Source organism: Papio anubis, chromosome 1, assembly GCF_008728515.1.
Source record: "Papio anubis isolate 15944 chromosome 1, Panubis1.0, whole genome shotgun sequence".
Taxonomy (NCBI): domain Eukaryota; kingdom Metazoa; phylum Chordata; class Mammalia; order Primates; family Cercopithecidae; genus Papio; species Papio anubis.
The window spans coordinates 135,257,376-135,284,713 of record NC_044976.1 but is presented as its reverse complement, the minus strand read 5'-3'; the positions used below and the strand labels follow the sequence as shown (position 1 = coordinate 135,284,713).

Here is a 27,338-nt window from a genome sequence, read left to right as displayed (position 1 = left end):
ACCTCCACTTCTCAGGTTCAAGCAATTCTCCTGCCTCAGCCTCCCAAGTAGCTGGGATTACAGGCACGCACCACCATGCCTGGCTAATCTTTGTATTTTTAGTAGAGATGGGATTTTACCATGTTGGCCAGGCTGGTCTCCAACTCCTGACTTCAGATGATCTGACTGCCTCAGCCTCCCAAAGTGCTGGGATTACAGGCGTCAATAAATCCTTTTGTGATTTAAGCCTGTTTGAGTTGGTTACTTCCAAATTAAAGACCACAAGGGACAACTCCTCCCTGCAAGTGTGGTATGTCCCCATGGCAGGAGCGGCAACGTCACCTCCCCATGGAGAAAGCCATCTTGAACTGATTCCATGTGCCCCAGGCAGGAAGTTGTCCCTAGCACTAGAGCATATACATGGGCCACCCGGCAGGGCACAGTTCCAGGAAGGAGCACATGTGTCTGCCAGGCCTGTGGGGAAGCACCAGCTGACAGGGTGCACCTGAGCACAAGCCCCACACAGGGCTTCTTCCACCTCCTCTCCTCCCTTCCTGGTCCTCTGAGAGACTGGGCGCCAGCTCAGTCAAACCACCTCCTTTTCCACTGTTGTTGTGTCGTGGCTGCCTGAGTCTACAGTGGCTCCTGAAGGCCTCTTGGGACTGCAGTCCTTTCCTGGCTTCCAACCCAGAAGCCTCAGAGTCTGGCCTCTCATCTCCAGCAGGTGAACCCAAGCCTGCCATTTGGCTGAGAGCCCCACTCTGCCTGGTTAACTGGGAACAACACCATAGGATTGGGAGCTGCATTCCAGGGGTGTTCCTGGAAATTCAGGGGCTTCTGTCACAGTCTTGCAGAGTCCCATGGCATCACTTAATTTTTTGTGTTAGATATCTGCGTGCATCTGTCCCCTAGTTTACTCAACCACTCCATTGCCTTCTCTGCAGCTAGTGAGGAGCTAACTGATAGACATCCTTGAAGAGTTAGATCTCAACAGGTTGCCTAAAACCTTGTTTTAACCAAAATGAGAATTTGTTTTTGAAAAAAAGAGAAAAGCCACCTATAATTCCGCCATGGCAAAACCGTTTTTACAATATTTTGCTTAATACACTCCAGTCTTTGTCCACATACACACATATGTTAAAATAGTCCCCCACACAATATACTTTCTATTTGTGTAATCTCACTTGAAGCACTTGCCTATCTTGCTGTGTAGTCATCACAATGATAATTTTTCCTGGCTGTGTCACACTGCGGCATAGGGATGAGTGCCTAGCCTCAGGCTTCATGAGGCTGACACGGTGAACTTAACAATGATAATAATTTTTTTTTAAAAGGTGGAGTGAAGAATAATGACATTGGCCACAAGTCAGTGTGAGAGCAGGATTCATTGAAATCTTCAATTTTGTTTTCTTAGTCATAATTAATAACTCCTATCTGCCAAGATTCTCCTCCAGCATTCCCTCCTCAGAGGACAGTCCCCATCATCTTCCTTCCTACTCAGTGTGGGGCCCTCCTCATGCCTCAGCTAGGCCTTATTGGTTTCATGCTGTGTTCTAAGTACTTTATATGCGTTAATTTAATCCTCACGTTTACCCTTGTCTACTATCATTGCGCGTTTCATAGATGGGGAAATGAGAAATGCTATCATCTAGAAATGAGGTCTAGAGAAATGCCATCACTTGTCAAGGTTGCACAGCTTATCTGTGATGCAGCTGGGATTCAGACCCTGGCATTCTGATGCCAGAGCCCACCTTTGTATTCACAGTGTTATCCTGCCTGTCCCGCCTCAGTCCCTGCTCAGAGGACTGACCACACAGCATTGTGTTCTGTGGGTTATTTGCCTTTCTCACCACCCTGTGGGATACTTGAGGGCCTGGACACTGAAGCACTCAGCAGGTACTTCATAAATGCTAGCTGAATACATGGAAAAATGAATGGATGAAATGAATTGGGTATGATTTTAAGGAGGGGACATGTCTTATTTCAGGCTGCTATAACAAGAATACCATAGACAGGGTAGCATAAATAGCAGACATCTATTTCTTATAGTTTTGGAAACTAGAAAATCTGGGACCAGTATACCAGTGTGGTTGGGTTCTGGGAAGGGACCTCTTCCTGGTTTTCTCACAAGGTAGGGAGGGAGAGAGAGAAAGAGCTTGGATTTCTTCATCCCTTTATAAGGGCATCAGTTCCATTGTGGAGACTCCAACTCCATGATCTCATCAAACTTTTGCACAATGGAATGCAGTCTTCAGGTCTAGTGACTGGAGTCTGCTACTACCTGCTATGTCAGAGGCCCACTGAGGCTTTTGCTTCTGAGGGCTCAAAGACTTAAGGGTTCAGGGTGCACTGTTCTCTCATATGCCCAGTGTGTGTAGCCACAGCTCAGGGCACCTGGAGACAGCTCTTCCCACCATTCCCAGGGGTCACCCACGCCTGGCTATGAGCTCCCACTGGTGCCTGGCACACTTGAGCTCACACACACTGGGCTGCTGAATGCCTGGGGCAGTCTTGTTCCCAGGCTTGCGTTTGGTAAGGAGAGAGTGCCTCAGCTTTAACAAGCTCCATGCTGAGCATATGGTGGGCACTATATCCATGTTATTTGTTATTTGGGCAATCAGATGAGGTCCGGGCATGAGCCTGGAAGTCTTAGCCTCGGGCCTGTGGATTAGTGGCACCATTATGGCAAGGGGTCGGCTCAGGGATCCCTGTTCTCAGTTGCTGCAGCATCCCCACAAGAGATCCCTTTGGGTCTCATCATGTTGTAGGCTCTCACTGCCTTTGATCTGAGAGAGTCTCTCTGGCTGCTGCAGCCTTGGGCAGAACCCCTCTCTGTTTTTAATCTCCGTGTCTACCCATCCATGGAAATGTCATCTTGTGAGGTTGCAAATTCTAAGGAGATGGTAGCCGTGTTGTCTCCTATAACAAATGTCACCACTGCCGCCCTCACCCATCTTTCCACCAGACTGGCCACCCTTAACACCAACCTGCTGGAAGGTAGGAAGGACAAGGCTAAGCCTTCAAGGGCCACTGCATTGTCCTGGGCTCCCCTGCCCTGGCCATTACACAACCACCCTTCCCCATCCCATCCCTGTCTCCTCAGTTCACCCTCTATCACTGAAGCCTAGACTCTGTCATGGCAGGCTCGGAGTTAGGGAACTGAGAAATTCCATGTGGTTAAATTTCTCCTCCAGCTTAACATCCTGGGAAGACCCCTGAAGAGACCTATGGTGTCCAGTACTGTAGCACAGCTCCCCAGCCCTGCCACAGAGTGCCCAGGCTGGGAGCACATCAGAGGTTTAGGAGGGGGCAGGCAGAGGGCAGAGGAGGTTTGTTAATAAGCACAAGGAAGCTGATGCACGCCCGGAGCCAGTAAAATTAATTATTAGCTCCAGTCGCCCTCACCCCCAGCAGGATGAGAACTGATGTCACAGTCAGGGGACTGAGGGGGATGGAGGAGGGAGCTGGTCTCATTTTCCTTCTGTCCTCAGAAGGAAGGACACTGGATGGGTGTGTGGCATCCAGGAAGGCTCCTGTCTTCTTTCCTTTATGCCACTTGGAAAATCAAAGGCACACAGTAACAGCTGCAGCCCACCTGATGCTGCAATACACCTGAAGACTGTGACTTACCAGGGTCTCACCTGCACACCCCTTGTCTGCCTGAAGACTCGTACCCCACTGTGTTCCCCTGACCCCGTCAACCTCACAATCCCAACTCATTTGCCCAAGACCCCTGAGCATTTACCCGAGACCCTGGGAGGAATGAAGAGGGTTCGTCCCAAGCTGGCACTTTCTGACTGGGGAGAGAATGGAGCGCCTCTGGATATGGGGGAGCAGCTGAGGCTAAGGGAGAAGTGGTTCAAGATGCCATACACCTTCTCTCTGCTGGAAGACAGAAGGTCACCGGTCCACTTTTCCCCATTCTCTTCCATGAAACCCATGCATAGAAAGATTTAAGTCATAATAAATTTACTCTCCCATCTCTAGTTGATCAAAGGTGGGTTATTGGCCACTGGGCACTGCTGATAGCAGGAAAGACCCCCTAGTTACTGCACTGAAATGATGGGATCCCAACGAAATGCTGGCAAATTCAGCTTTCCAGTGGGTGGTGTGACCTCACTAGGGTGTCTGTGCTTTCTCTAATGTTGAAAGCCACTCATGGACCCTTTGCTGCTCCAGGATAGAGGTATCAAGGGCACTGGCAGATTCTTTCTGAAAAAGTATGTGGAGGGTCAGGATGATGAGGATGCTGGAACTGTTTGTGTTTTACCCTGCACTATTCTAGATCGGTTTTATGTTCTGAGTCCTCCTTGCAAATTCCTTGCTGGCCAGGACATGAGGCTGCAGACAGTGCTGGGTCTACAAAATACTTTCTGGGTGACTGACTTGGTGTAATTCCAGGGGAAGACATAGCCCCTCCACAGACCTGCTCAGCCTTGAACGCTGCACCAATATGGCCTTTGGTTGACACCTTCGTCTCCCACCTAGTGTGGCCTTCTTGTGCTCTGTTATGGAGTGACCAAGCTGAAAGGATGACATTGCCTTCCCTCAGCACATATGACCACATGATATCCCAAATCTTCTGCTCCATTTCTTGAGAAAACAGAACCCAAAAGAGGTGGCACGAAGACCACCTGAGTGGCCCAGGACTCTGGCCTTGCTTTCTGCAGCCTCCTCTGGTTTACTTAGGCCATGGCCATATAGGCCCCGTTCACGTTCAAGGCTACGCTGATTCTGTGTCCCTGGGACTTTTGTCCAGAAGTATTTGTGAACTTGTAGTCAGTTCTCTTTCCTTTTCTTTCCGGTTGAAATAATTGCACAATGAGGCAAAGATGATTAGACCCCCTAAATCAGAATCTTAGGGTGACGGGACCCAGGAAGGTGTGCTTTTAGCAATCTCTCATTTTGATCCTGAACATAATCTTCCATTTAGCTTATTCTAGCCTTGAACTAGGCAGCCCTTGGCAATGGGTCCTGTTTCTCAGGGTGTGAAGAACCTGTTTCTTTGCTTTCAAAATCAGCTGTACTTTTCCTTCCTGACCCCCAAAGCTCACATTCAGGGTAAGGCCTTGAAAAAGGCCCCGCTCAACCACCACTCCGGGAGTGAGGAAGGGTGTCCAGGTGTAAGTCACAGCCACTGAGGAGCAGCACATCACAATGACTACAGAGCCAGCTGGAGGTGACAACTGGGATCAAACGACTTGCTGGCCTAGGTCCCAGGGGCAGTTTTTACCCTGAAGTAGCTGCTTCAGAAGACAGCTCTGCCCTTTTTCCACCAAGTTCCAAGACGCTTCAAGATCCTCTCTCCAAACTCAGCACCTCCCAAAGCTCCCACGTGAGTCATGCGAAAAACTGAACCTAGCGAGAGCTCAAAGAATGCTTCCAGCTCCCAGGCTCTATCTTATGGGAGCAGAGCCGCCCCCCTCCTGATGGGAGACTGTACCAGCCCACTCCTGACTGCTTGCCTTCTCGTGCCTGACAGCCAAGCTTCAGGAACTCTCCCCTGAGGACAGGCCCAGAGAATCTCTTTGGGGCTTCCAGGATGGAAGTGGAGAGACCCTTTTCTCTCCCCACTGCCTTGTCTTGGGGCCTGAGCCCTGAGCTCCTTGGGGAAGCTGCAAGCACAGAGACCACAGTGATGGCAGCCAGGGGGCGCTGTGCTTGCAAAGCTTGGCTCTTCTTGTGTTTTTGCTGCACCTCTCCGTGGGAGGACTTCCACAAGCCTCTGCTGCCTGCCCTTTTTCCCAGGATCATCGTAGGACGTGCAAACCACATGTCTGTGCCTAAGTCCCAGGTATCTTACAACACATTGATTTTGGTGGTTGACAGTACAGTCCATTACCATCATTTTCCCTGGTGCCAGTTAGTGTTCACTGGGACCTCCAGGAACAGCATGCTGAGGGCCCGCCCCACCCTCCCTGTCCTTGCTGCAGAGGACCGTCTTCCCGCTCCAGCCCTGAGTCATGTGGGCGAAGCCGTTGGACAGAGTGAAAAACCAGAATCGTGGACTCATTTCTGATGAAGTTGTATGATTTTCTTGTTCTGTATCTGCCAGGCTAATTCCTCCACCCATCAGAGGAATTGGTATCAGCTGGAGGAATGTTTATTTTTTTTTTAAACAAGCAATTCCTAGATCCATCCCTGTGCCTGTGATGCTCTAGAGTTGGGGCCTTAGAATGTGCATATGAACCTCAGTTTGAGACATCTGATGTACATACTGCTTTGGAAAACCATCAGGGGATAGTTCTCCTTCTCATTTTACCAAGAACCTTGATGTCCACTTATCCCCTACCTGCTTATGTCTTCACCCTGTCCCCTGCTCCCTCCTGGCAGCTTCTTCTCAGCAGATAAACAACCTTAAGTTTCTCCCACTTAAGGAAAAGTGGTCCTCACCCACGCTCTGGAATCCACATCTCCGTTCTCTCCAAGCCCCCTGACCTCCTGCTCTGAGCCCTGCCAGTCTCCTGACTCCCTGTGGAGCCACTCTTGGCCTAAGCAAGTCTGTGATTACACGTGGCCCCTCTCACTGAACCTTGCTGAAGCAGGTGACCTGCCCCAGCACCTCTTCCTCCAGACAGTTCTCTCCTGTTTCTGGGATGCCCTCTCCTAGCCAGTCTGATTGGACCTCCCCTGTTCCCTTTGTGGTCTTCTTTTCCCTTGCTCACCCCTAAAATCTTGGTGTCTCCCAGGGTCTTTGAATTTCATGCCCTCCTGGGGTGACCTCATTCACTTTCAACCACTAGTTGAAATTGACACCTCTGGGGTCCTTGTTTCTGACTCAGCTCTCTTCAGTCGGTGGGCACGGCCCACTCTGGGTTTCCCACCCTGGTCAATGGCTCCATCCTAACCCTGTAGTGTGGAAAACCAGAACCCCAAACCCATCCTGTGCCCCTGTTCCTTCCCTACCCCAACATCCAGCAGGTCACTAAATCAAGGATGCTGCCTCCCTGTCCTCTGCAGGTCCTGTCTCTCCTACTGCCCTCTCCTCCCTTCTCACTGAGGATTTTGCAAGGCCTCCTCTCCCTGCCTTCCACCTCGCCGCTTCCGACCCATCATTCCTTAGGGGTCAAGTGTTTGTTCTCAAATTCAAACTAGGCCCGATAGTCCCCTGTTTAACCCCTTCCCAGGGCTGCCTGTTGCCTGGAAGAGGAAGGTGGATTCCAGAGCGAGGCCCTCAGGGCCCTCACCAGTCTGACCCCTGCCCACTCCAGCCTCATTTGTTTAATTTCTGAAATTTTTACAGAAGTCTGAGCCAGCCTCATTTTTCATCACTCCTCTACACATGCCCTGAGTCCAGCCTGTGCACCACTGGGCTCTGAACGGCCAGGTCAGCCTGTCTCCAGATGCTCTTCCCTCCTCTGAGTCCAGTCTATGCACCGCTGAGCTCCAGACTATGCACCGCTTAGCTCCGGACAGCCAGGCTGGCCTTTCTGCAGATGTTCTTCCCCTCCTCCTTTCCTCCATGAGTCCCCATCAGCTTCCCAGCTCCCTGCTCCATCGCCTGCTCTCCTGTGAAGTCTTTCCTGCTATGGCCAAACAGAATTCGTCACTGTTCCTGGTGTGACCCAGTGTCCTTGCCAGAGTGTGAGCTCCCGGGCTGGAGTGGCAAGTTCCCATCACCTGTCTGGGCTCCCATTCCCAGGACTCGGCATTGGCATATGGCTGGCGCTCAATAGAATAAATTAGAACCAACACATGGCCGTTGGGTAGAGCATTTTATTTAACTGGTAAGACTCATTTAAAACAATTAACACCTCTTCATAGGAAAATGTGCTAAAACCATTTTTAAAATTTACTGCTGAAGAGATTAAAACAGTTTTTATATCATAAATCCATTCACTTAATCTCTACCTTTTATGGCGTGTGGTACCTTATATGGCAAAAGGGACCTGTTGTCATAGTTTCCTAGTGATATCTGAGTTCACACAGCTGGACAATATGCGTGCGCATGGTAGAAGTCAGTATGTGTATAAGGTTATATTTTTACATGGCTTAGAGTTATCATGAGTGTGTTAACATGAGTAAAAGAAGGTGCAGAGACCAAAAACCCCTCCAACACCACACACATGCTAAGGTTGTCTCCTCCTTTAAATAAAGTGTGGGCCAGCCCAGCTTTTCCTAACATATAAGCCAAAGCCTTTGCTAGGGATCATTCAGCTTGCACAGCCCTGCTCATCTGCAGAGCACTGGGCTCACCAGGCCTTCCCTGCTCCACAGGGAATAGGCAGGTACTCAGCCCACTGGCCTCTAATCACTTTAGCAATTCCAATGAGATTTCATCTTTTGACAAGAGATGGGCTTGATGACCTTCTGACTCTAAGAATCTCTGAGTTCAAGGACAAAGTTTCCTTATGCTCAAAACTTTCACATACACATTAGGCTTTTATTATTCAGCTGTTCTTGACCTGCAGAAATGCCAATTTCATATGGTTCAGTCTAATAAAAACATGAAAGAACACGGACCACTGTTCCCATTTCCTAGGCTGAAAGAGTGAGGTGAGGCCACAGCCACAAAGAGAGGGTCACTGGGTCTCAGCTCCCACTGAGTCAGGACACTGTAGCCCAGAGATCAGAACACCATCCAATTCAGGGTCTTCCATAAAGACATAGGGAGAGGAAGGAGTAGGTTCAAGGATATTTGAAAACCATTAAGGATGAAGGTTCTTGCTTATTATTAATAATTGTTTTTTTTTTTTTTTGAGATGGAGTCTCACTCTGTCACCCAGGCTGGAGTGCAGTGGAGCATTCTTGGCTCACTGCAACCTCTGCCTCCCGGCTTCAAGCGATTCTTCTGTCTCAGCCTCCTGAGTAGCTGGGACTGCAGGCGTGCACCACAAACCCCAGCTAATTTTTGTATTTTTGGTAGAGACAGTGTTTCATCATGCTGACCAGGCTGGTCTCGAACTCCTGACCTCAGTTGATGCGCCTGCCTTGGCCTCCTAGAGTGCTGTGATTACAGGCGTGAGCCATCACGCCCGGCTTCTTTCCATATTTTTTAATGTAAGGATGCAACACCCTAGACTGAAAAGAACTCAGCCTTCTTAACTAGACGGATTGACTTTAAGTCTGGGTTCTGCTGTGAGGGCAAGTCGTTTAGCCTATCTGAGCCTCAGTTTCTGTATCTGTAAAATGGGGATAATAATACCTCCCTCCAGTGGTTTTAAGAATAAGAGGTAATGTAGGTAGAGAGAGGGTTGCACAGTGCTTAGCAAACTATAAGTTTGCAGCAAATGGCACCTATGTTATTTTCACCTCACATTTTCCACACATATTCTTGTTCATCTTCAACCATCTTTCCACTTCTGCAGCATTCTCTTTTGTAATAGGTGCACTTGTGTGCATCTCCCGTCTCACATGCACGATGCACTGGCAGAAGCACAGGATGGTGGCACACACTTCCTAATAGTCCCTGAGTCCTCCACATCTTCCTGTATCCACTACCAAGTGCCGAGCCCACATCTCCTCCATTCCTCAGCTGCTGACTTCTCATCCCAGTTCATCTTTCCCATCTCAGACACTTTAAATCCACCCTGCCACCTGGGCGCGGTGGCTCATGCCTATAATCCCTGCACTTTGGGAGGCAGAGGCGAGCGGATCACTTGAGGTCAGGAGTTCGAGACCAGCCTGGCCAACATGGGGAAACCCCATCTCAACTGAAAATACAAAAATTAGCCGGGCATGGTAGTGCATGCTTGTCATTCCAGCTACTCAGGAGACTGAAGCAGGAGAATCACTTGAACCTGGGAGGTGGAGGTTGCAGTGAGCTGAGATCGTGCCACTGCACCCCAGCCTGGGGGACAGAGTGAGACTCCGTCTCAAAAAAAAAAAAAAAATCCACCCCGCTGACAAATTAATTTTCTTAAGTCCCTGCTTCCATTGCATTCCTCTCCTGCTAAAAACTCTCTGTGAGAGCTCCATTTCCTGCAGGTTGGGGGCAAACTCTTACTCAGGCATTCAAAGCCTTCCACAAATGGCCAGAGTCATTCCTGCCTCTTCATCCCCATCACCTTCCCCTTGTCACCACCCTGCCCCCTGCACCATCCTCTCCCTTCTCCTCCCAGCAAGAAGAGGCTGGAGCTGAAGTCCCAGCTTCATCACTTTTACCCTTACAGGAGCCCTCAGCCTCCTTCTCCTCTGTCAGGTGGGGTGATGAGTTTGCCCAGTACACTGTGAGTTCTTGAGGGCAGGGGTCCAGTTAGGTTCCTGAATGAGTCTCTACAGAGACTCCACAGTTGCACCCCAACCTCATCCCCCCGAAAGGAGGCTCCAGGCAACACTCTGTGCCCCTAGCTGGCTGTCCATCCCTTGCGAGTAGAAGAACAGCTTTGCTTCTCTGGATCTCCCACAGGGCCTCTGGGGCTCTGTGCCAGGGACATAGTAGGGTAGTTAGCGAGTTGCCTGATCTTGAATCCGTGGTTTTCACACTTTAGTGAGCCTTATCATTCCTTGGAGGGCAGGGGGGAAGCTTGTTGAGAAATGCAGATGCCGGATCATCCTTTAGACATTCCGTAGATCTCAGGTGAGACCCCACATTTTTAACAATGCCACAGGTGATGAGACAGGTGGTCAGAGGAGACACTTGAGGTTTGGTGTACTTCTTTGGATGCCCACAGGCCACCTACTGTGTATAAGGCACTGTGCAAGGGGCTCAAGGGATGAAGGTGAATGAGATGCCACCTGGGACCTCACATCGGTGGCAGTGGTTATGATGAGGAGAAGGAAAACGAGGCAGTGTTAGTTTCAGAAATCAGCACGTGGACTCAGGCTTCAGCCTTGGATCTGAAGCACAAAGGTGTGGGCGAGAGCAAAGGCGAGACCTGGAAACTGTAGGAGCCAGCGAGTTGGGCAGGGAAGGGCCTGAAACCAATGAGATGCAGCCTGGGACCTCACGTTGGTGGCAGTGGTTAAGATGAGGAGGAGGAAAACGAGGCAGGGTCAGTTTCAGAATTCAGCACGTGGACTCAGTTCAGAGTGGGAGGCAAAATAAAAAGCAAGGCAGCCTCAAAGAGCAGGAACTCACAGAATGGAAAGTGAGGAATGTGAAAATGGTCACCAGTCGTTTGGCCAATTTCCCAAATGCCCTGCTTTCTGGTCTGGGCCTGCTTTTAACAGGTCATCTATACCTGGGAAGCAGTGCAGTGGGGCGTGGCACTGGCATCTGACTCTGGTGGGTTCAATGCCTGCCTGTGATTGTGACCTTGGACAAGATGCTTAGTTCCTGAGAGGTATTAGTTAGAGCTCTCCAGAGAGACAGAACAAGTAGGATATATGGAAGGGTTTTTTTTTTTTTTTTTTTGAGACGGAGTTTCACTCTTGTTGCCCAAGCTGGCCAAGCTGGAGTGCAATGGCACCATCTTGGCTCACTGCAACCTCTGCCTCCTGGGTTCAAGCAATTCTCCTGCCTCAGCCTCCTGAGAAGCTGGGATTACAGGTGCCCACCACCATGCCCGGCTTTTTTTGTATTTTTTAGTGGAGATGGGATTTCACCATGTTGGCCAGGCTGGTCTCAAATTCCTAACCTCAGGTGATCTGCCCACCTCAGCCTCCCAAAGTGCTGGGATTACAGGCATGAGCCACTGCACCCAGCCCTGGAAGGGTGTTTATGAGGGGAAGTTGGCTCACGTGATCACAGAGGTGGAGAAGTCCCACGATAGGTTGACTGCGAGCTGCAAAGCCAGAGAAGCTAGTAGCTGGCTCAAGCGGGCAGCGTGGCTCAATCCAAGTCTGAAACCTCAGAACCAGGGAAGCCAACAGTGCAGCCCCCAGTCAGTCCTGAGAGGCCCCCAGGAGGCCTCTGGGGTAAGTTCCAAAGTTCAAAAGCTGAAGAACCTGCAGTGTGATATCTAAAGGCAGGAGAAGAAAAAGCGTCTCACTCTGGAAGGAGGAAAGGAAGCAGAGAGGACATTCCCCTTCCTCTACCTGTTTGTTTCTGCTGGGCCCCCAGCTGATTGGATGGCGCCCACCCACACTGAGAGCAAGTCTTCCTCTCTTGGTCCACTGGCTCACACATCAGTCCCCTCTGGAAACAGTCTGACAGACACACTCAGAAATAGTGCCCCACCAGCCGTCTAGGAACCCCTCAATCCTGTCAAGTTGACATCTAAAATTAACCATCACACCGAATCACTCTCTGTGTGTGTAAGAGTGTAGTAAGCCAAACGGTGGCCTCTAAAGATGTCCACATCCATATCCCCAAACCTGTGAATATGCTACCTGATGTAGTAAAACGCATTTTGCAGATGTGATTAAATTAAATGGATGGGGAGAGTATCCTGGATTACCCAAGTGGGTTCTGAATGCTATCACAAGGGTCCTTACCACAGGGAGGCAGTGAGAAGATATAAAGACAGAAGCAGAGGTCAGGGAGAAGGTGCTACGCTGCTAGTGGTGATGATGGAGGAAGGGTCCACAAGCCAAGGAATGTAGGTGTCCTCTAGAAGCTGGAAAAGGCAAGGAAGTAGATTTTCCCCTGGAGCCTCCAGAAGGACTCATCCCTGAGGACCCATTGCAGACTCTTCTAACCTCCAGAACTATAAAAAAATAAATTTGTGTGGCTTTTAACCATGAGGTTTAGGTAACTTGTTACTGACACCGTAGGGAACTATGACAGACACAGAGAATGCGAATTCTCTTCACGGTTGTCATCAGGAGGGCTCAGAGCCCATGTAGGAAAGGAGCCTAACTCAGTAAAAGTAGTGATATTACCCATAGGGGCTGAGTCTTAGACAAGGTGAAGAATGTGACTGCACCCACCACGTTGCTTGACACCTTGTGGATGCTCAACAGAGCTTAGGCTCACTGTCCCTCTCCTTACAGGTCACGGTGTCTAGGGGAACCCCATCAGGGAGGGGCTCTGGGAAACCTGTCCTAGTCTGCACCCTCTACACTGTGCAGGCACCTAGGCTCTTGACTCCTGTCCCTCAGTGATCAGCATGTGTGCCAGGTGGTCATTTCCTGGCCCTTCACCTCTCCTGAATTTGCCTCTGAGGTTGCTTCTCTGTTAACTCAGACACACCAGCTCCCACCTCAGAACTCTTTGGCCCTTGGAATCTTTGCCACATAAAGTTGCCCTTTCCAACTGCCTGCTGTCCTTGCAAGTGGCTTCCCTGTTGCTCCTTCCCAGAAAGGACTGCTTGTCATGTGATTTCCTTGTCTCTCCAAAAGGTTCCAAGACTGTATGGGGCCCCTGGCAGCCCCGTGCCATACCTGCTCCAGATGGCCCATGGACCTCTCCAGTATGGAGACGAGAGGTGGACCAGGGTCTGGGCAGTGGTGTCACTCAGAGGATAGGGTGCCAGACATAGGTGGCTCTTCTCTGAGCTCTCGGAGGGTGGACAGCTGGGCCCCAGGCCGGCAATGAGCACACAGACTCCTTTGTCTCCCAGCACCCTCAGAAGGCTGTCCCCTCTGGCCTCTCACAGGGACATTCGTCTCGGCCTTCACTGTGCTGTGCGGGGCCCGCACCGACCTCCCGGACAGGCATGTGTGCTGCGTCTTCTGGCTGAACATTGCAGCAGCCCTCATCCAAATCCTCACGGCCATCGTCATGGTGGGCTGGATCATGAGCATCTTCTGGGGCATGGACATGGTCATCCTTGCCAGTGAGTAGCTGCTGGTGCTGCGCCTCCTGGGGGTGGGGGAGTGACCAGGGACAGGAAGGACTTGGGAGGCCTTCATGGCTGGCTGAGGTCCTGCCCACCCACTAAGGACAGGCTCTGGAGAGGGCTTGCCTGTGCCCTCTTCACAACTCCCCGGGCTGCTTGGCACAAGGGACCCTCCCCACCAGGCCTGGCCCAACACCTGCAGGGAATTATGAGTTCATGGCAGGCAGAGTTCCATCATTTAATACAAACTTGATTCAGACACAGAATGGTTTTGTGAAAGGGTTTAAAGTTACAAAATCAAGTTTACCAAAGACAACTCAGTTATCCTTTCTAAAATAACCTAGCAAAATCTTAAAACAGACTCCACCCATTTTAAGCAGCTGTACTTGTCTCCCATACCACCATCCACGTTCCTTGTATTTTCCCATGCCTATCTACCTGTGAGGACACAGTTCCTCAATAATTGACCTCACCTCTCAGGCACTTTGGCCTCACTCCATACCCCATGCCCCTCATTATGTCCTATACCCCCCAAAACCATTCATAGCTGGGATCTTCAGTGCCAAAGGTAAGCTGAGCCTGGTGAGGGTGGCAGAGGCAGGAGGGGAAACTCAGGGTTCAGGGGCCCTAGAATTATGTAGAATGATCTATAGTCAACTCAGCCTCAGTTCAGGATCCTGTGAATATCCAAGACCAAGAGCACACATAAATGGCAGGACAAGGGTCAGTGACCAGTTAGGCCACCAGACCAGAGAAGATGCAGGTAGACACAGAGCCTGAGGGAGATGCAGTGGAGTGTGGTCAGATGGGCTGCCCAGAAGTGGCTCTTCCAGTAGCAGAGATCGGGGAGGAAGTGGGTCAGCTGCACTGCCAGGATCTCCCAGAATCAGAGCAAGCCAGCCAGATGCTGGCAACCAGGGGCAGCCAGAGCAGGGGAACTCCAGGCTGGACCAGCGGCTGAGCAGCAAGCTACCCCAGGGAGGAATGAGCTGGGAAGTGGCAGGGAAGCTGCTCCTTCTTCCTGGGAGGGGTGTGCTCAGGGCAGGGGTTGCCCTGTCAGAGAAATATGGTGAGGTAAGCCCAGCAGGCAGGCCCTTGCATCTCCTGCATGGGATCTCACCCTCCAGGCATGTCCAGGGGCCACTTTCATTTGTCTAGAGAGATGAAGAACATGACTGATAGGAAGGAAGTGCTGCCAGCCCTTGGGTGAGTCCCAAAACTGGGTCCCGACAATTCTACAGAGGAAATTTGCCGCTTCCCCAGGGGCCTGTGGTCTGCAGGCTCCTGACCCTGTTCCCAACTGGAAGCTGGGAGGTGCTTCTGCCTTTGGAAGGTTGAAGGCTGCCCAATTTGTGCAAGATGAGCCCCTCTTACTGGCTCATCTTCTCTCAAACTGAGCATCTGGCCAGGCACTGGGGACCTGAGTAAGGAACCTCTGCATTAAAGCGGAACATGACTGTGTCACAGGGTAGGTCTCAATAATGTATGTTGATGCCTCATCTGATCTCTAGAGCTTTCTGGTACACTTGTCTTTGATCTCCTTAGTACCCAGGAACCAAGAGGTTGGAACCTTAGAGATAACTTAAAGAGCTCCCTTCATCATGCCCTAGACGAGGCATTGAGGCCCTAGAAGTGCAGATGGGGATCCAGTCACTTCCTCACTTTCCATTGCCCCAGGCTGCTGACTTGGCCAGCAACTCCTCCGCTGTGGCTGGTGTGGGGCGCTAACTGGGCTGCAGGATAAGCAAGTGCAAGAAGCTGCAGCCCCCACCTTTGCCACGCAGCCTTCACTGGGGGTCAGTGTCAGCCCCTTTGTTGTCTGCACACTGTTTCCAGGGCTGCTGTCTTTGCATCAAACTTTTGAGAATGCTTTTAGGGATGTATTAGTCCATTTTCACACTGCTGATAAAGACATACCCAAGACTGGGAAAAAAAAGAGGTTTAATGCACTTATAGTTCCACATGGCTGGGGAAGCCTCACAATCATGGCAGAAGGCAAGGAGGAGCAAGTCATATCTTATGTGGATGGCAGCAGGCAAAGAGAGTTTGTGCCAGGAAACTCCCATTTTTAAAACCATCAGATCTTGTGAGACTCATTTACTATCACAAGAACAGCACAGGAAAGACCCATCCCCATAATTCAATCATCTCTCACCCAGTTCCTCCAACAACACATGGGAATCATGGAAGTTACAATTCAAGATGAGATTTGGGTGGGGACACAGCCAAACCATATCAGGGGTATAGACTTGAGGGCTGCATACAAAAACCAGTCACACCTCATTCTTGCCCACTGCCTGACTCCCAGACTCATTCACCCATCTCAGCAAGGGAAGCCTTTGCATTTTTTTTCCCACAACTAATCCCACCCCCAAAGGGTGAATAGTTGCCACTCATAAGATGGTGCTGCAGGTGGGATTACTCCCAGCAACCATGGAACTTGTGTGTCTGAGAATGAATCCTTTGAAGGGAATAAGTACAATGGACTTTCCTATCCTAGAAGACAGTTGGATAAGGGACTCTTCTTTCTGGTGTCACTCCAGCCCCTTGCTATAAAAATGGAGGAAACTTTTCAGTTGTAACAATACACCTTGGTTTTTCACAAGGCATTGCCTGGGGTGTCATCAGCAAATACACCATCATGAAAAACTCCTAAAAGGGGAGTCAGAGAAATCTAGATGAAAGTGGGAGCTAAGATCAGGAACTTGCAAGCATGTTGCTTGATTTATATGAATAACAACAAATAACAATCAACAACACCCTGTCAGTAAATACTTGGTAGCTTTATGGTGGGCTCTTTCTACTGCCATGCCCATGGCAGACATTGCTAATCAATCATGACACTTTCTGCTGACCAATCTCACATGTTCTCAGCACAGGGCTTCAGGCAGTCACTACTAATTGATCCAAGAGGTCTGAAAGATAAAACCTGTTTGCCACCCTCTGGCCTGGGTCTTCCCCAAAATATTTTTATATATGTGGCTCCTCTCCATAGAAACAGCTAAGCACATAGCTCAGACAGAGCCAGTGTGGGACCAGGATGGGACACATTGGCATCTTTAGATTGCTGTAGTCAAAGCTCTAGCTGTCCAGGAGCTGCCACTCATGTCCATCTGGAATTTATCTGGAGAAAGGCATGAGCTGAGGATGGAAAAAGAAAAGGGCTGGGTGCTGTGGCTCATGCCTATATTTCAGCATGTTGGGAGACTGAGGCAGGAGGATCACTTGAGACCAGGAGTTTGAGGCTGCAGTGAGACATGATCATGCCACTATACTCCAGTTGGGCAACAGAGCAAGATTCTCTTTCAAAAGAAGACAAGAATAAAGAATGAAGGCAGCAGTGTGGGCATGGCCAGGATATGGAGGGCTGGGGAGCAGTGGACAGAGCTCACTGGCAGTGTGAGAGCCCCTCGCTGTGCCCCTAGCTATGCCCACACACCTGGTGGGCAGACTGCTGGTCACTGTGGCTGTCACCGTGAGCACTGAGCACTCCCTGCCTGGGGATTGGCATCTGAGAAACCGCTGGCATGGCCCCTGTCCCATCTCCCGGGCCTCACCATGGATCCGCTTTGTTTCCTGTGCGGAGCGTTCCCTATGGCTCTGTTTTCAGGCTGTGTTTTCTCTTCTTCTCTCTCTCTTCCTCCTGCTGCCTCCCACTCTGTGCTGCTGCAGTTTCCCAAGGTGAGTCTGTGGATGGACGTGCAGGCCTCGTGCTGCTGCTTGGGGCCCTCCCCTCCCCTGAGACCCCCAGTCCTACACACAAACACCCCACCCACTCTCCCAGTGGGTCAATGGGCTTTTTTATGTTTAGCTTTAACTTTTGATTTGGAAAATGATTAAACATAGAAAAGTAGAGCCCCTAGTAAAATGAGGCCCTAATGCCCACACCAGCCTCAACCACTATCAATTCATGGCCAGCCTCTTTTCCTCTGTCATTCCCTACATCTTCCCTACCACAGCATGGGTTTATTAGCACCCAAAATTGAGAAATACTCTGCAAAATGAAGAGAAAAAGCAGCTCAATACACTGAAGCTCCTCTTCAGACTAAGTTCACTGGCTAACAGGAATAACCACTCAGCAAATTCTGCTCATGTAATAGCAGCTGGGAATATTTCAGTAGAGTGCTCTTTTTTTTTTGGGGCCGGAGTCTGGCTCTATGCAGCCAGGCTGGAGTGCTGTAGCGGATCTCAGCTCACTGCAAGCTCCGCCTCCCGGGTTCCCATGTCATTCTCCACCTCAGCCTCCCGTTAGCTGGGACTACAGAGCCCATGCACTTTCATGGCCTAGTTTTTTGTATTTTTGGTGGGGCTTGAGGGTTTCACCCGTGGCTAGCCAGGATGGTCCTGATCTCCTGACCTGCGTGATCCACCCGTCTGTGCCTCCTAAAAGTCGATGCGCTGGGATTACACAGGCTTGAGCCACGGCGCCCGGCCTTTTTATCTTTTGAGACCGGGTGCTGTGCCGTTTCCAGGTACAGTGCGTAGCGATCCTGACTCCTGCAACCTCCAGGTCGCGGGTTCAAGTGATTCTCCTGCCTCAGCCTCCCGAGTGGCGGGACACAGGCCACGTTCTGCCCAGCTAATTTTTTCTTATTTTAGTAAGGTGGGTTCCGCCATGGCCAGCCAGGATGGTCTGATCTCCCGGTAGTGGCGAGTCCTGCCAGCGCCGATTCTAAAGGGTATCTTCTTGAAAGGCGCATTACCCTTTCACACCTAAATAAAGCAGTAACAATTCCTTACTATCCGCAGAGCTCACTTTTTCCCTAAGGACTCATGATCAATATTTTAAAGGTTTAGCCTTCAGGCGCCTTTTCCTGCTGTAATGGTCCAGCAGGTCGGAAGCATACAGGGATAGCTGCTCCCCTCTGTATGCCATCTTTCTCCTTTCTTCCTCCTCTCCATCCACCCATAGCAGATTCTTAACCCTCAGGGAAGCCTGCCTGGCACCTGCTCCCAAGGCTCTGCATTGGGAAATCACACCAGACCAGTCTATGAGTGGCTTCCAGATGTGGGTTCAGGAGCACGTCGTTAGCCTTTTAACTCCCACCCCAAATGCCAGCCCGACAAACATTCCCAGTAGACCCAGTACTCCACACTTCCTGATTATTTTGTTTCTCATTAGAAAGTCAAAGCCCTTGGGAAAAGCTGTGCTCTGATGGTAGCAGTCATTTATACCTTAGTATAAACAAGGCCTCCTGTGTGCATTCTGGGCTAGGGGCACCTCCTGGAGAAATCCTGAAGGAAGCAGGTGTCTAACCATCTCTCCTTTGCTTCTTCCTCACAGGCTACAAGGAGCAGGGCATCCCACAGCAGCTGTGAGCCCACGGGAGCCGCTGGGGAGATCCAGGGGGGCCCTGTGAGGGCTGCACCAGGCAGCTTTGGGCACAAGGACCTTTACATGTTCTCTTCTGCCATTTTCTGGACTGGGGGTGGAAAGGGGGTATTTTTTAAAATATTATTTATTTTGAAAACGCATCTGCTTTTCTCAGCAGGTTGTGAGGCCTGCCAGCCCCTCCCGCTCCGGAAAGCACTGTGGGCGCAGGCACCAGAGCATCAGAGAGCGGGGTGGAGATGAGAACGCCCACAGAGAGGCTGGGATGCTCCAGCAGGCTCCAACCGGCCTTGCTGTACCCACTGCCCACTGCAAGGGCACGCCACAGCAGCTGGGCCGGGCCACACCAGGCCCTGTCTGGGTGAGCAAGGGCTCACCAAGGGGACTGGACCGTGGTAGACCCGTCCTCTGGGACCCCACCCACCTCAAAATCTGGTGCCCTCAAATCTGAGTGTTTACCGTGTGGTCTCCTGGGGGCAGCACCAGGGTGGGGGTAAGGATGGCCAGGCTCCACTCTAGCGTGGAAAGGCCCACTGTGCCCAGAGCCAGCCTGAGACCAGTCCCACAGGCGTCTCCTGGGCCTGCCTCCCTGACCGCACCCCTGCCTCCTCGCAGCTGAAATCTAAGGGCTGGGTGTGTCGTGACCTGTGTTTTCCTGGGAAGGAGAGGAGTGGCTCCTTCCCTGGGGTGAAACTGCCAGAACTGCCAGATGTTTATATACAAAATTATTAGACCGAAGCAGGAGTCGGCAGACTAGCAGTCTTTTGCCCAATACTTAAAAGCATTTCTGGCCCACATTCCTTTTTCTGAAGTCACTGGGGCCAGATGTGTCTCTCAATTGAGAAATTTTAGATTTGAGAAAGACAATGCGATCCATTTATCGTACGCTTTCTAACTTCCCGGCAGAGTGTGGAACATCCCGCCTACCATCAGGCACGTGAATATTTCTGCGGAGAAACGTGACTGGTCCCATCAATTGGGATCTATACAAACTGTAAATAGCCTCACCTCAGTTCAGTCTAATTTTGCCACTAAGTAACTTAGGGAAAAACTTACCATTTGAGAGCTTTTGGGGTTTCAGAATTGCAAGAACAACTGTATGAGGTTGTGGACCTGGATCTGCAAACAGATGCGTTAGGAGGGTGAAATTGTCGGCATTACACAGGGACTCCTTCGGTTGCCAAGGGACCACAGGCCTCTTTAAGGAGCCCCTCTGTAAGTGATTGGGACAGGGCTAGATCCCTAATGGGGCCGGGAGTGGGGAGAATCTAGCAGAAATTGTCCAGACTACTGTGGATCAAGTCTCAATCAAGAGAAATCATACTAAGAGGATGGACACTTACATATCTGTTTCCTTTCCTTTCCTTTTCATTCTAACATAGGAAATGCTAACAGGTGGAGCTGGCCCAAAGTCAAGCTTCTGACTCCACTTGACACAGTGCCATTGGGCGTGTCCCTCTTTGAAGGGCTTGTTTGTCTATCAGAGACTCTGTCAGAACTCCCTGCTAGATCAAAGTGCTTGGGAAGCAGTGGCCACCATTCTGGGGGTTTCAGCCCACCTAACCCATCCACTGGGCTTTCTAATCACAGTCCTGCCTGAGGAGCGGGCCATGCCACCCACCCCTCAGCATGGATCCCTTAGCTACTATTCGTCTTCCATTGCCACCTGGGGCTGGGCTGCTGTTTTTGAACACCTGGCAGTGTCTGTCGTGTCCTGTCCTCTCTTCTTACAGACCCCAACCCAGGCCTTTGCCTTCTTCTCTCCTGTTTGGAAGCCTCTGTGTCTTCAAGGTGTGGGATCAGATTTGGTTTCCTCTAAAAAGCTAGAACCTTCTGCTGTGTGCAGCGGGCATCCTCCAGGCTGGTGCTCGCTGCTCTTGAGGAAGCTGTGTCAGAACGGAGCCGCCCCTCTACTCAGATAAAATAGCTTCAGCTGCAGGAAGCCGCCCCCTCCCATGTCCACCAGCCCACAGCCCTTCACCCCACACCGCCCCCAGAGTTTGCCCGACACCCCCTGAGTGATGACAGGTCTCAGGAGGGGCCGCCCCCACACATGGGAAGGAGCAGCTTATTTTCCCGGCTTGGGCTGGGGGCGGCTGCTGAGGGGGTGAAGAAGAGATAGCAATTTATGTCGCATGTTTAGTGACACAATCCAGACGCAGGTGGGACTTTCTTGAGTGGCAGGTGTCACCTTGGGTCCCGTGTGGGACGGCTTAATACAAGGGTTTCTTTGTGTGCGTGGAGGGCCATTGTGCCCCCAGATCCTCCTGTCCCCTGAGGGCTGTGTCTCTAAACCTGGGAACACATCAGCCTCAGGAGGAGGCCCCTTTCCGCGTAACTGATGTGTAGGAGAAGCCAAGAGGCCCCTGCCTGTCTCCCGAATGAAGCTGTGAGGGTTGCCATGTGGGCGGGACCAGTTCAGAATAGCGCCCCCGCCCCTCTAAATTAGACTGTGGTCTCCAGCATGATCATCTTCAGTAGGTAAGGGACAGTGGCTGATTTACTCCAAGTAGTTCCAGCTGGCCACTCAGACCAGGGCCAGAGTTAACTTCTCAAGCACCAGCCAGCTGAAAATTAGGGTTCTCATGCCAGCAAGTGCTTGGTTGACACACAGTCCTTTGGTGACAAAGTTGGGCTTTGCCTGGATAGTGCAGACAAGGCTGCTGGTTCAGAAGCTGCAGGGCACATTCCAGGTTGGGGCCTTTTGTCCGTTGGAATTCAATAGGACGCTCCCTGGCTGTGGGTGTTTAGGGCAGGAATCACAGGCTTGCAGAGAACATCAGAGGCAATGAGATGCTCCCAGTACCCAACTGTGACACGGGGATCAGGGTGGCCATTCCCTTGGGTCAGAGTGGGAACCTAAAGCCAGAGTGAGCTATGGGTAGCCTGGGTGTGTCCTGCGGATGGTGGAGACTGTTGATTTGGATGTTAAGCTCTGAGTCAGTTTTAGAACCAAGGACCTCAGGCTGAGAAGGCCAGGTCCCCATGGGAGTGGCAGGATTCTGATGGCTCCTGGCTGTGGTCCCGGCCCCCGGCCCACGCCTAACGCTGGGGCTGCAGAGCTCTGCTGCCAGCGCCCACTCCAGCCGGCCACGCCGCTGGCCCTGCTATGGTAAGGAAGGGGCAGGCAGCATGGTTCCCACCCTCAGTTGCCCCAGACCCACACATCCAGCCCCAAGAGCAGCCTCACCCAGGCACGGTGCAGGGCATTTTAGCTTCTGGGAGGGGAGATGCCTTTGTGAGTTTCACATGTCAGAGCAGAAGCTCCAGGAGAGAATAAGCCGTGTGCCCCAAAACACTCGGCTCCTAAGTGGCAGGACGGGCAAGTGGCCAGGTTGGGCCGCCCTCACAGCCTGTGCCATCCACACACTCGTTACAGCACTCCCAGAAGAAGGAGCAGAATTGCAGGCAGCCCAGAGCCGTCCTGTGGAGGGGTACTTGCCCCTCAGGAGTAATAGGGTGATTATGTCACATGTTTAGTGACATAATCCCACCTGCATCTGGATTGTGTCACTAAACATGCGACGTAAATTACCATCTCTTCTCCATCCCCTCAGCAGCCGCCCTTACCCCAAGCCAGGAAAATAAGCTTCTCCCTCCCATCTGTGGGGGCGGCCCCCTCCTGAGACCTGTCATCACTCAGGGGGAGTTGGGCAAAACCTCCTGGGAAGGTCTCCACCCTGCCCCACAAGGCTCCATACTCCCACCTGCCTGGGCAGCCCTCACACCCATGCTCCCTCCTTTAGGCAGGCCCAGAAGGGTGCCCCTTCCTGAGGGTGTCGGGGAATGGTGGCAGAGAGAGAGCTGGTAGTAGGAGCTTCCCCATCCTAATGCGGAGGACCAAGTTGCCCACTCTCCCAGCCCGGGGCTCCAGCCATGCTGGCACAGGCATCTCAGAGGTGTGAGATGAACTCCGCCTCATGCAGGACGCCCAAGGCTCGGGAGCAGTAAGGAGGATGCTGCAAAAAGGAACTGCAGAAAGAAAAAAAAGCCGCATGGTTAACTTTTCCCCAGGAGGGCAAAGGGGCCCGGCTCTCAAAAAGAAAAGCCAGGCACAGACCCCAACACCAAGTGTAAGGCAGCGCAAAGCGGGGCTGAAACCTCAGGACCGGGGTCAAAGGCTTTCCGAAGGCCCGAGGTCCTTGAGGAGGGGGGGAAGCTAAGAGGGCCTTGGTCCTTCTGCACCAGTGTGGCTCTTTAAAATACAAAACACCCCTGAAGCCAAAAACCCTGAAACCTGTTCTTTAGCTAACCCCTTCCCTGCCCAAAGGCCTGCAATTCCGAGAATTCACTTCAGTTTTGCCAGGATCCAACCCCTGGGCCTGAGGGTGGAGAGCCTGGCCTCCTCAGAGTCCCTTCTAGGCTCCTGCGCCCACTTTAGGTTTTAATTGCATTGGCTGTTTCTTATGGTGTTAGTGAATTTTGCAAAGAAAGCCCAGAGCATTGCACAAATGTTTGGGGTCAGTGTCATTTAAATGGAAGTTCCCCAATAGTGGCTGAAAGCAGAGTTTACTGTTATTCCTCCCTCTTGCTGGCTTTGTTGGAGGGTTTTTACTGGAGGGATTGGAAGTGGGAGAGCACTTTTAAAGTGCACCCCACCCCCTGCACCCCAACTGCACCTAAGCTCCCCAGAGACCATGACCTTGTATGTGGCTGGAGGCCTCCGGCTTAGGGTGCAGCCTGAGGCCTTTGCTGCCAACCCTCCCAGGAAAGAAGCCGGGTCTCAGGCTGAAGAAATACAGGGTTTCCTCTCCAGAGGGTTCAGTGAGCACTCAGGTAGTGGCCTCGGGCAGTCCTCACCAGGGGAACACCTCTATACTTTGCATTAATTCGTCAGCAAGCGCTCAGTGAGAGCTAAAGTGGGCCTGGTGGTCCTGTGCTTGGAAAGGATGCCCTCACCTCCACAATCCTGCCGTCCCAGCCTCCACAGGTGAAGCTGCAAGGTGAGCAGAGGCAGGTGTGGGGACGTACTCCTCCAGGACAGGACTGCCCCTTCTGCCTCCAGAGACCTCTGTGCACTGGGTTTAGGGATGAGATGCCAGCCTAGTCAGGGGAGGTGACTGTGGTCCTTCTGACTGGCTTGGATCTTTAAAATAATCACAAAAAAGCTCAGCCTGAGCAGATGGGTGTGAGGCTCAGGGGCTTGTGTTTTTCATCAGTTTTCTTCCCGCAAGATTCTTAGAGCTGGATGTTCACGGAATCATGGGGGCATGGAGATGGTCACGCTCAGATAGTCATGCACAGGCCCTAAATCCCAGGCCATGCAGAGAAAGGAAGAATCCCAACCAGAGTGACCCCAAATGTCCCCTCGTGGCCCAGGAGTGAGTTCCGGCCTGAGTGCTATTATGACTGCTGGCGTCTCTCCAACTGCCTCTCGCCTCAGTTTACCCATGTATAGGTTAGGAACAAAGAAGGGCTCAGGCAGCCATCGTTTCCCCATTTCTGTCAGAGCCAAGGGCTTGGAGGGCCAGCCCCATCCGGGCAAGGGCTGTCCTCTCCTGCCCAGGCCTCGCCTTCTCGCTGAGGCTGGCAAGATTCTAGCTGAACAGAAACACTGGCCCCCAATTCCACTCTCCCCTCCTGATGCTACCGCAGAGGGCAGAAAGGTGCCCTGTAGCGTCCACCGTGTGTGTGTCCTGAGTCTCCAGTGCAAGTCATCTGGATTTGCATTTAGCGGGGAACCTCAGCCCCCAACCCTTCTCCCTCTCTGCCTGAATTTGCCAAAATGCCAACCATCCAGGCAGGTGTGGATGCCACAGTCCATCCCCATTGCATTTCACCCCCACATGGACAGAGGCATACATTCACACACATTCCCAGCACCTTTGACTGCTGGGGGAAGCAGGCTGGGGTCTGCCTGGAGCCTCAGGATTGGGACTTATATCCAAAGGAGCCCACACCCCCTCTTCCGGGATGGGCGCTGGTTGGCAGCACTTTTTGCCTTCATCACACCCTGACCCCTGCCCAGACCACATGCACACGCTGTTTCCTGTCTCCAGGACCCTGACCTGTGGATCTCTTCCTCCCATGCATTCCTAGGGTGAGTGGGCTCAGCACCAAATTTGGCTGTGCCCATTCCCCACGACCCCAGCTTGGCCTCCTGTGGGAAGGGGAAGGTGGACCTGACCAGAGGAGAGGGGCAGTGTTCCCACCTACCTGCCCCAGCACAGGAACCAGGGAGGAAAGAAGGGGGAGGGAGGTTCCATTCACTGTTTTCTGGGTTAGCACTTGATTGGATGTTTCAAGCAAGGGACAAAGTGATGGTGGTTGTATCAGGCTCCCCATGGGCACCGTCACCCCGGAAGGCCTGGGCACCCATGAGAACCTGTGGCCAGCCCTTTTCATCGGCTAAGTTCCCTGCTGTTGGGTGTGATGTCGTTTTTTTAAAAACAACATATAAAAAAGCAAAATAACTGCTTCTGTGTGTATCAACTTAATTTACATACAAATGAGTGTTGTGTTGTGATTTGCAGTGTTTTGACACCGTGATTGGCTTTGTTTGGGTCTCTCTTTTTTCTGTGAAATTAATTGCTGTGCGTTTTCACTGTTCTTAGAGAAGACTCTGAGCTCCTGGAGTTTTCTTGTCTCACTTCTACCCTGACCCGCTGGGAGCCTACCCCACCCCAGTCCAGCCATGAGGGTATTTCCAGCCTATTCCAATGACTGGAACACTTCTTGGAAGAAAACGTCTAATCTCGGGGACCTAGGGACGCTTCCAGACTTGCCCTGTCTGGAACCCTGCAGCCTGGGGCCCAAGCCCGCCTGCAGCTCAACTTTCCCCTGCACCCTCAGGACCTAGCCCCACAGACCTTCCCTGGGAGCTGCTCAGGGGTCTCCACTGCGCCCTCTAGGGGCCAAGCAGGGTTCCAGATTCTCCAGCCTTCTGCCAGCTTTAAAACCCTTCACTCAAGCAGCATTGCTGTACATGCAATGAAAAACACCATATATGATAGTCAAAACCTGTGTACATATCTCCATGTACATATTTATACATACACACACCTTCCTATTATAAATATATAAAGCATGACATCTCTTTGGCATTCCAAGTTTGTGTTTTTTTAAATCCTTGGAAATACGACTTTGGAAACCTTTTTCTTCCTTTCCCTCTTTTCTATGTTGTAATAAACATTCCTGTGACCTTTCTGGTAGTTTATCAAATCCCTGCGTCCTCCCGTGTTCCGAATCGGACAGATCTCTGACTGGGACAACACGCCTTCATCCCACCTCTGCAGCCTTTGCTACTGGTTTGCTTTGCGTTATGAAGGCTGTCCTCCCCAAGGCAGGTCTTGCGTTCTTTCAGATCTTTTTCCCGAATTCCCCTTCTTCCGAAAGGCTTGTGCAACCTACTCTTCAAACAGTCTCATCTTTGATAATCTGATCCCTTTGCAACCAGGAATTTGCGTGCTAAATCAAGCATCAGGCCCCAGAATAAGTGTACAGATGCAGCTCATTTCCTGCTCTTAATTGTTAGACTGGTTGATGAGGGAAATGTGGGCAACATACATATTTGACAAAGACTTCTGAATAAATGAGAGTCTGGGTGAGAGTGGTTAGGAGAATGTATAACTACCTGTTCAGTTATAACGAAGGACAGGTGCACCTGGGAGAGAATTGCATCCACAACCCAACCAATGCCTTCACTCATAATGGGATGAAGACCTACAGAACTTACCAAATTTGTGGATAAGGAGAAATAAGTATATTAGATGAATAAATCAGAATCCCAAAATCTCCTGACGGGCAGAGGCAATGTAACACAATGAAATCTAATAGCGTTCAATTAAAGAGTTGTGTTTGGCATGAAGAAAGCTCCGTGCTTTCCTTCATCCCTGGGGAGTTACTCAACAGGTGGCTCAGTGTTCATCATGGCCTCCTGGGGCTGACCACACAGGCCATGTGGTTTCAGATGCACCAGGAGCTGCAGGCTGGGGTCTGGAATGAAATCGCATCTGCAGCGTTGCATTCAGTGCTGGGTGCCATGGGGGGGCGAGTGCTCTGACAACGAGTGTCCAGGTGTCATTCCTGTCACTCACACCCAAGGGAAGGGCCCCACCCCACCTCCTGCCATTTCCTCAGGCCAGCCCAGCACCCTTAGGGTCCACTTACCTGGGGAGAGGCTGCAGTCTCAATGGCCTCGATGCTGCTGTTGTCCAAAAGAGTGAATCATCTTCAAAGCACAACCTTTGGTAAGACTTGAAGCTCTACTGCAATGGCCTCTCCAAGGCCCCAGAAATGGCATCTGTGCCTAAGGTTGACTTCAGTCGCTGCTAAGACCAGGATCTAAAGCCCAAGGCAGTACAATGACCCAAGGCACTCTCAGAGTTCCCCAGACACTCTAGGGAGCATTTTGTGATCATTTGCATTGTCCAAATACTCAATGTGCTCAGATTAAACCGGAATGCTCCTGGCTGGAGGATTCT

General features: G+C 51.4%; 1 protein-coding gene across 2 annotated transcripts in view; it reads left to right on the top strand.

Annotated features, from left to right (window-relative positions):
• STUM (stum, mechanosensory transduction mediator homolog) overlaps positions 1-26,066 on the top strand; it is a 63,768-nt gene extending 37,702 nt beyond the window's left edge. The window contains exons 2-4 of one of the 2 annotated variants that reach the window (XM_003893030.5): positions 13,401-13,580; positions 17,256-17,264; positions 18,868-26,066. In XM_003893030.5, the coding sequence (XP_003893079.1) occupies positions 13,401-13,580; positions 17,256-17,264; positions 18,868-18,902 (224 nt within the window). In that variant the 3' untranslated portion in view covers positions 18,903-26,066. The remainder of the gene's footprint in view (positions 1-13,400; positions 13,581-17,255; positions 17,265-18,867) is intronic. The other variant, XM_017949061.3, reaches the window with a different exon arrangement.
• Positions 26,067-27,338: the final 1,272 nt, after the last annotated feature.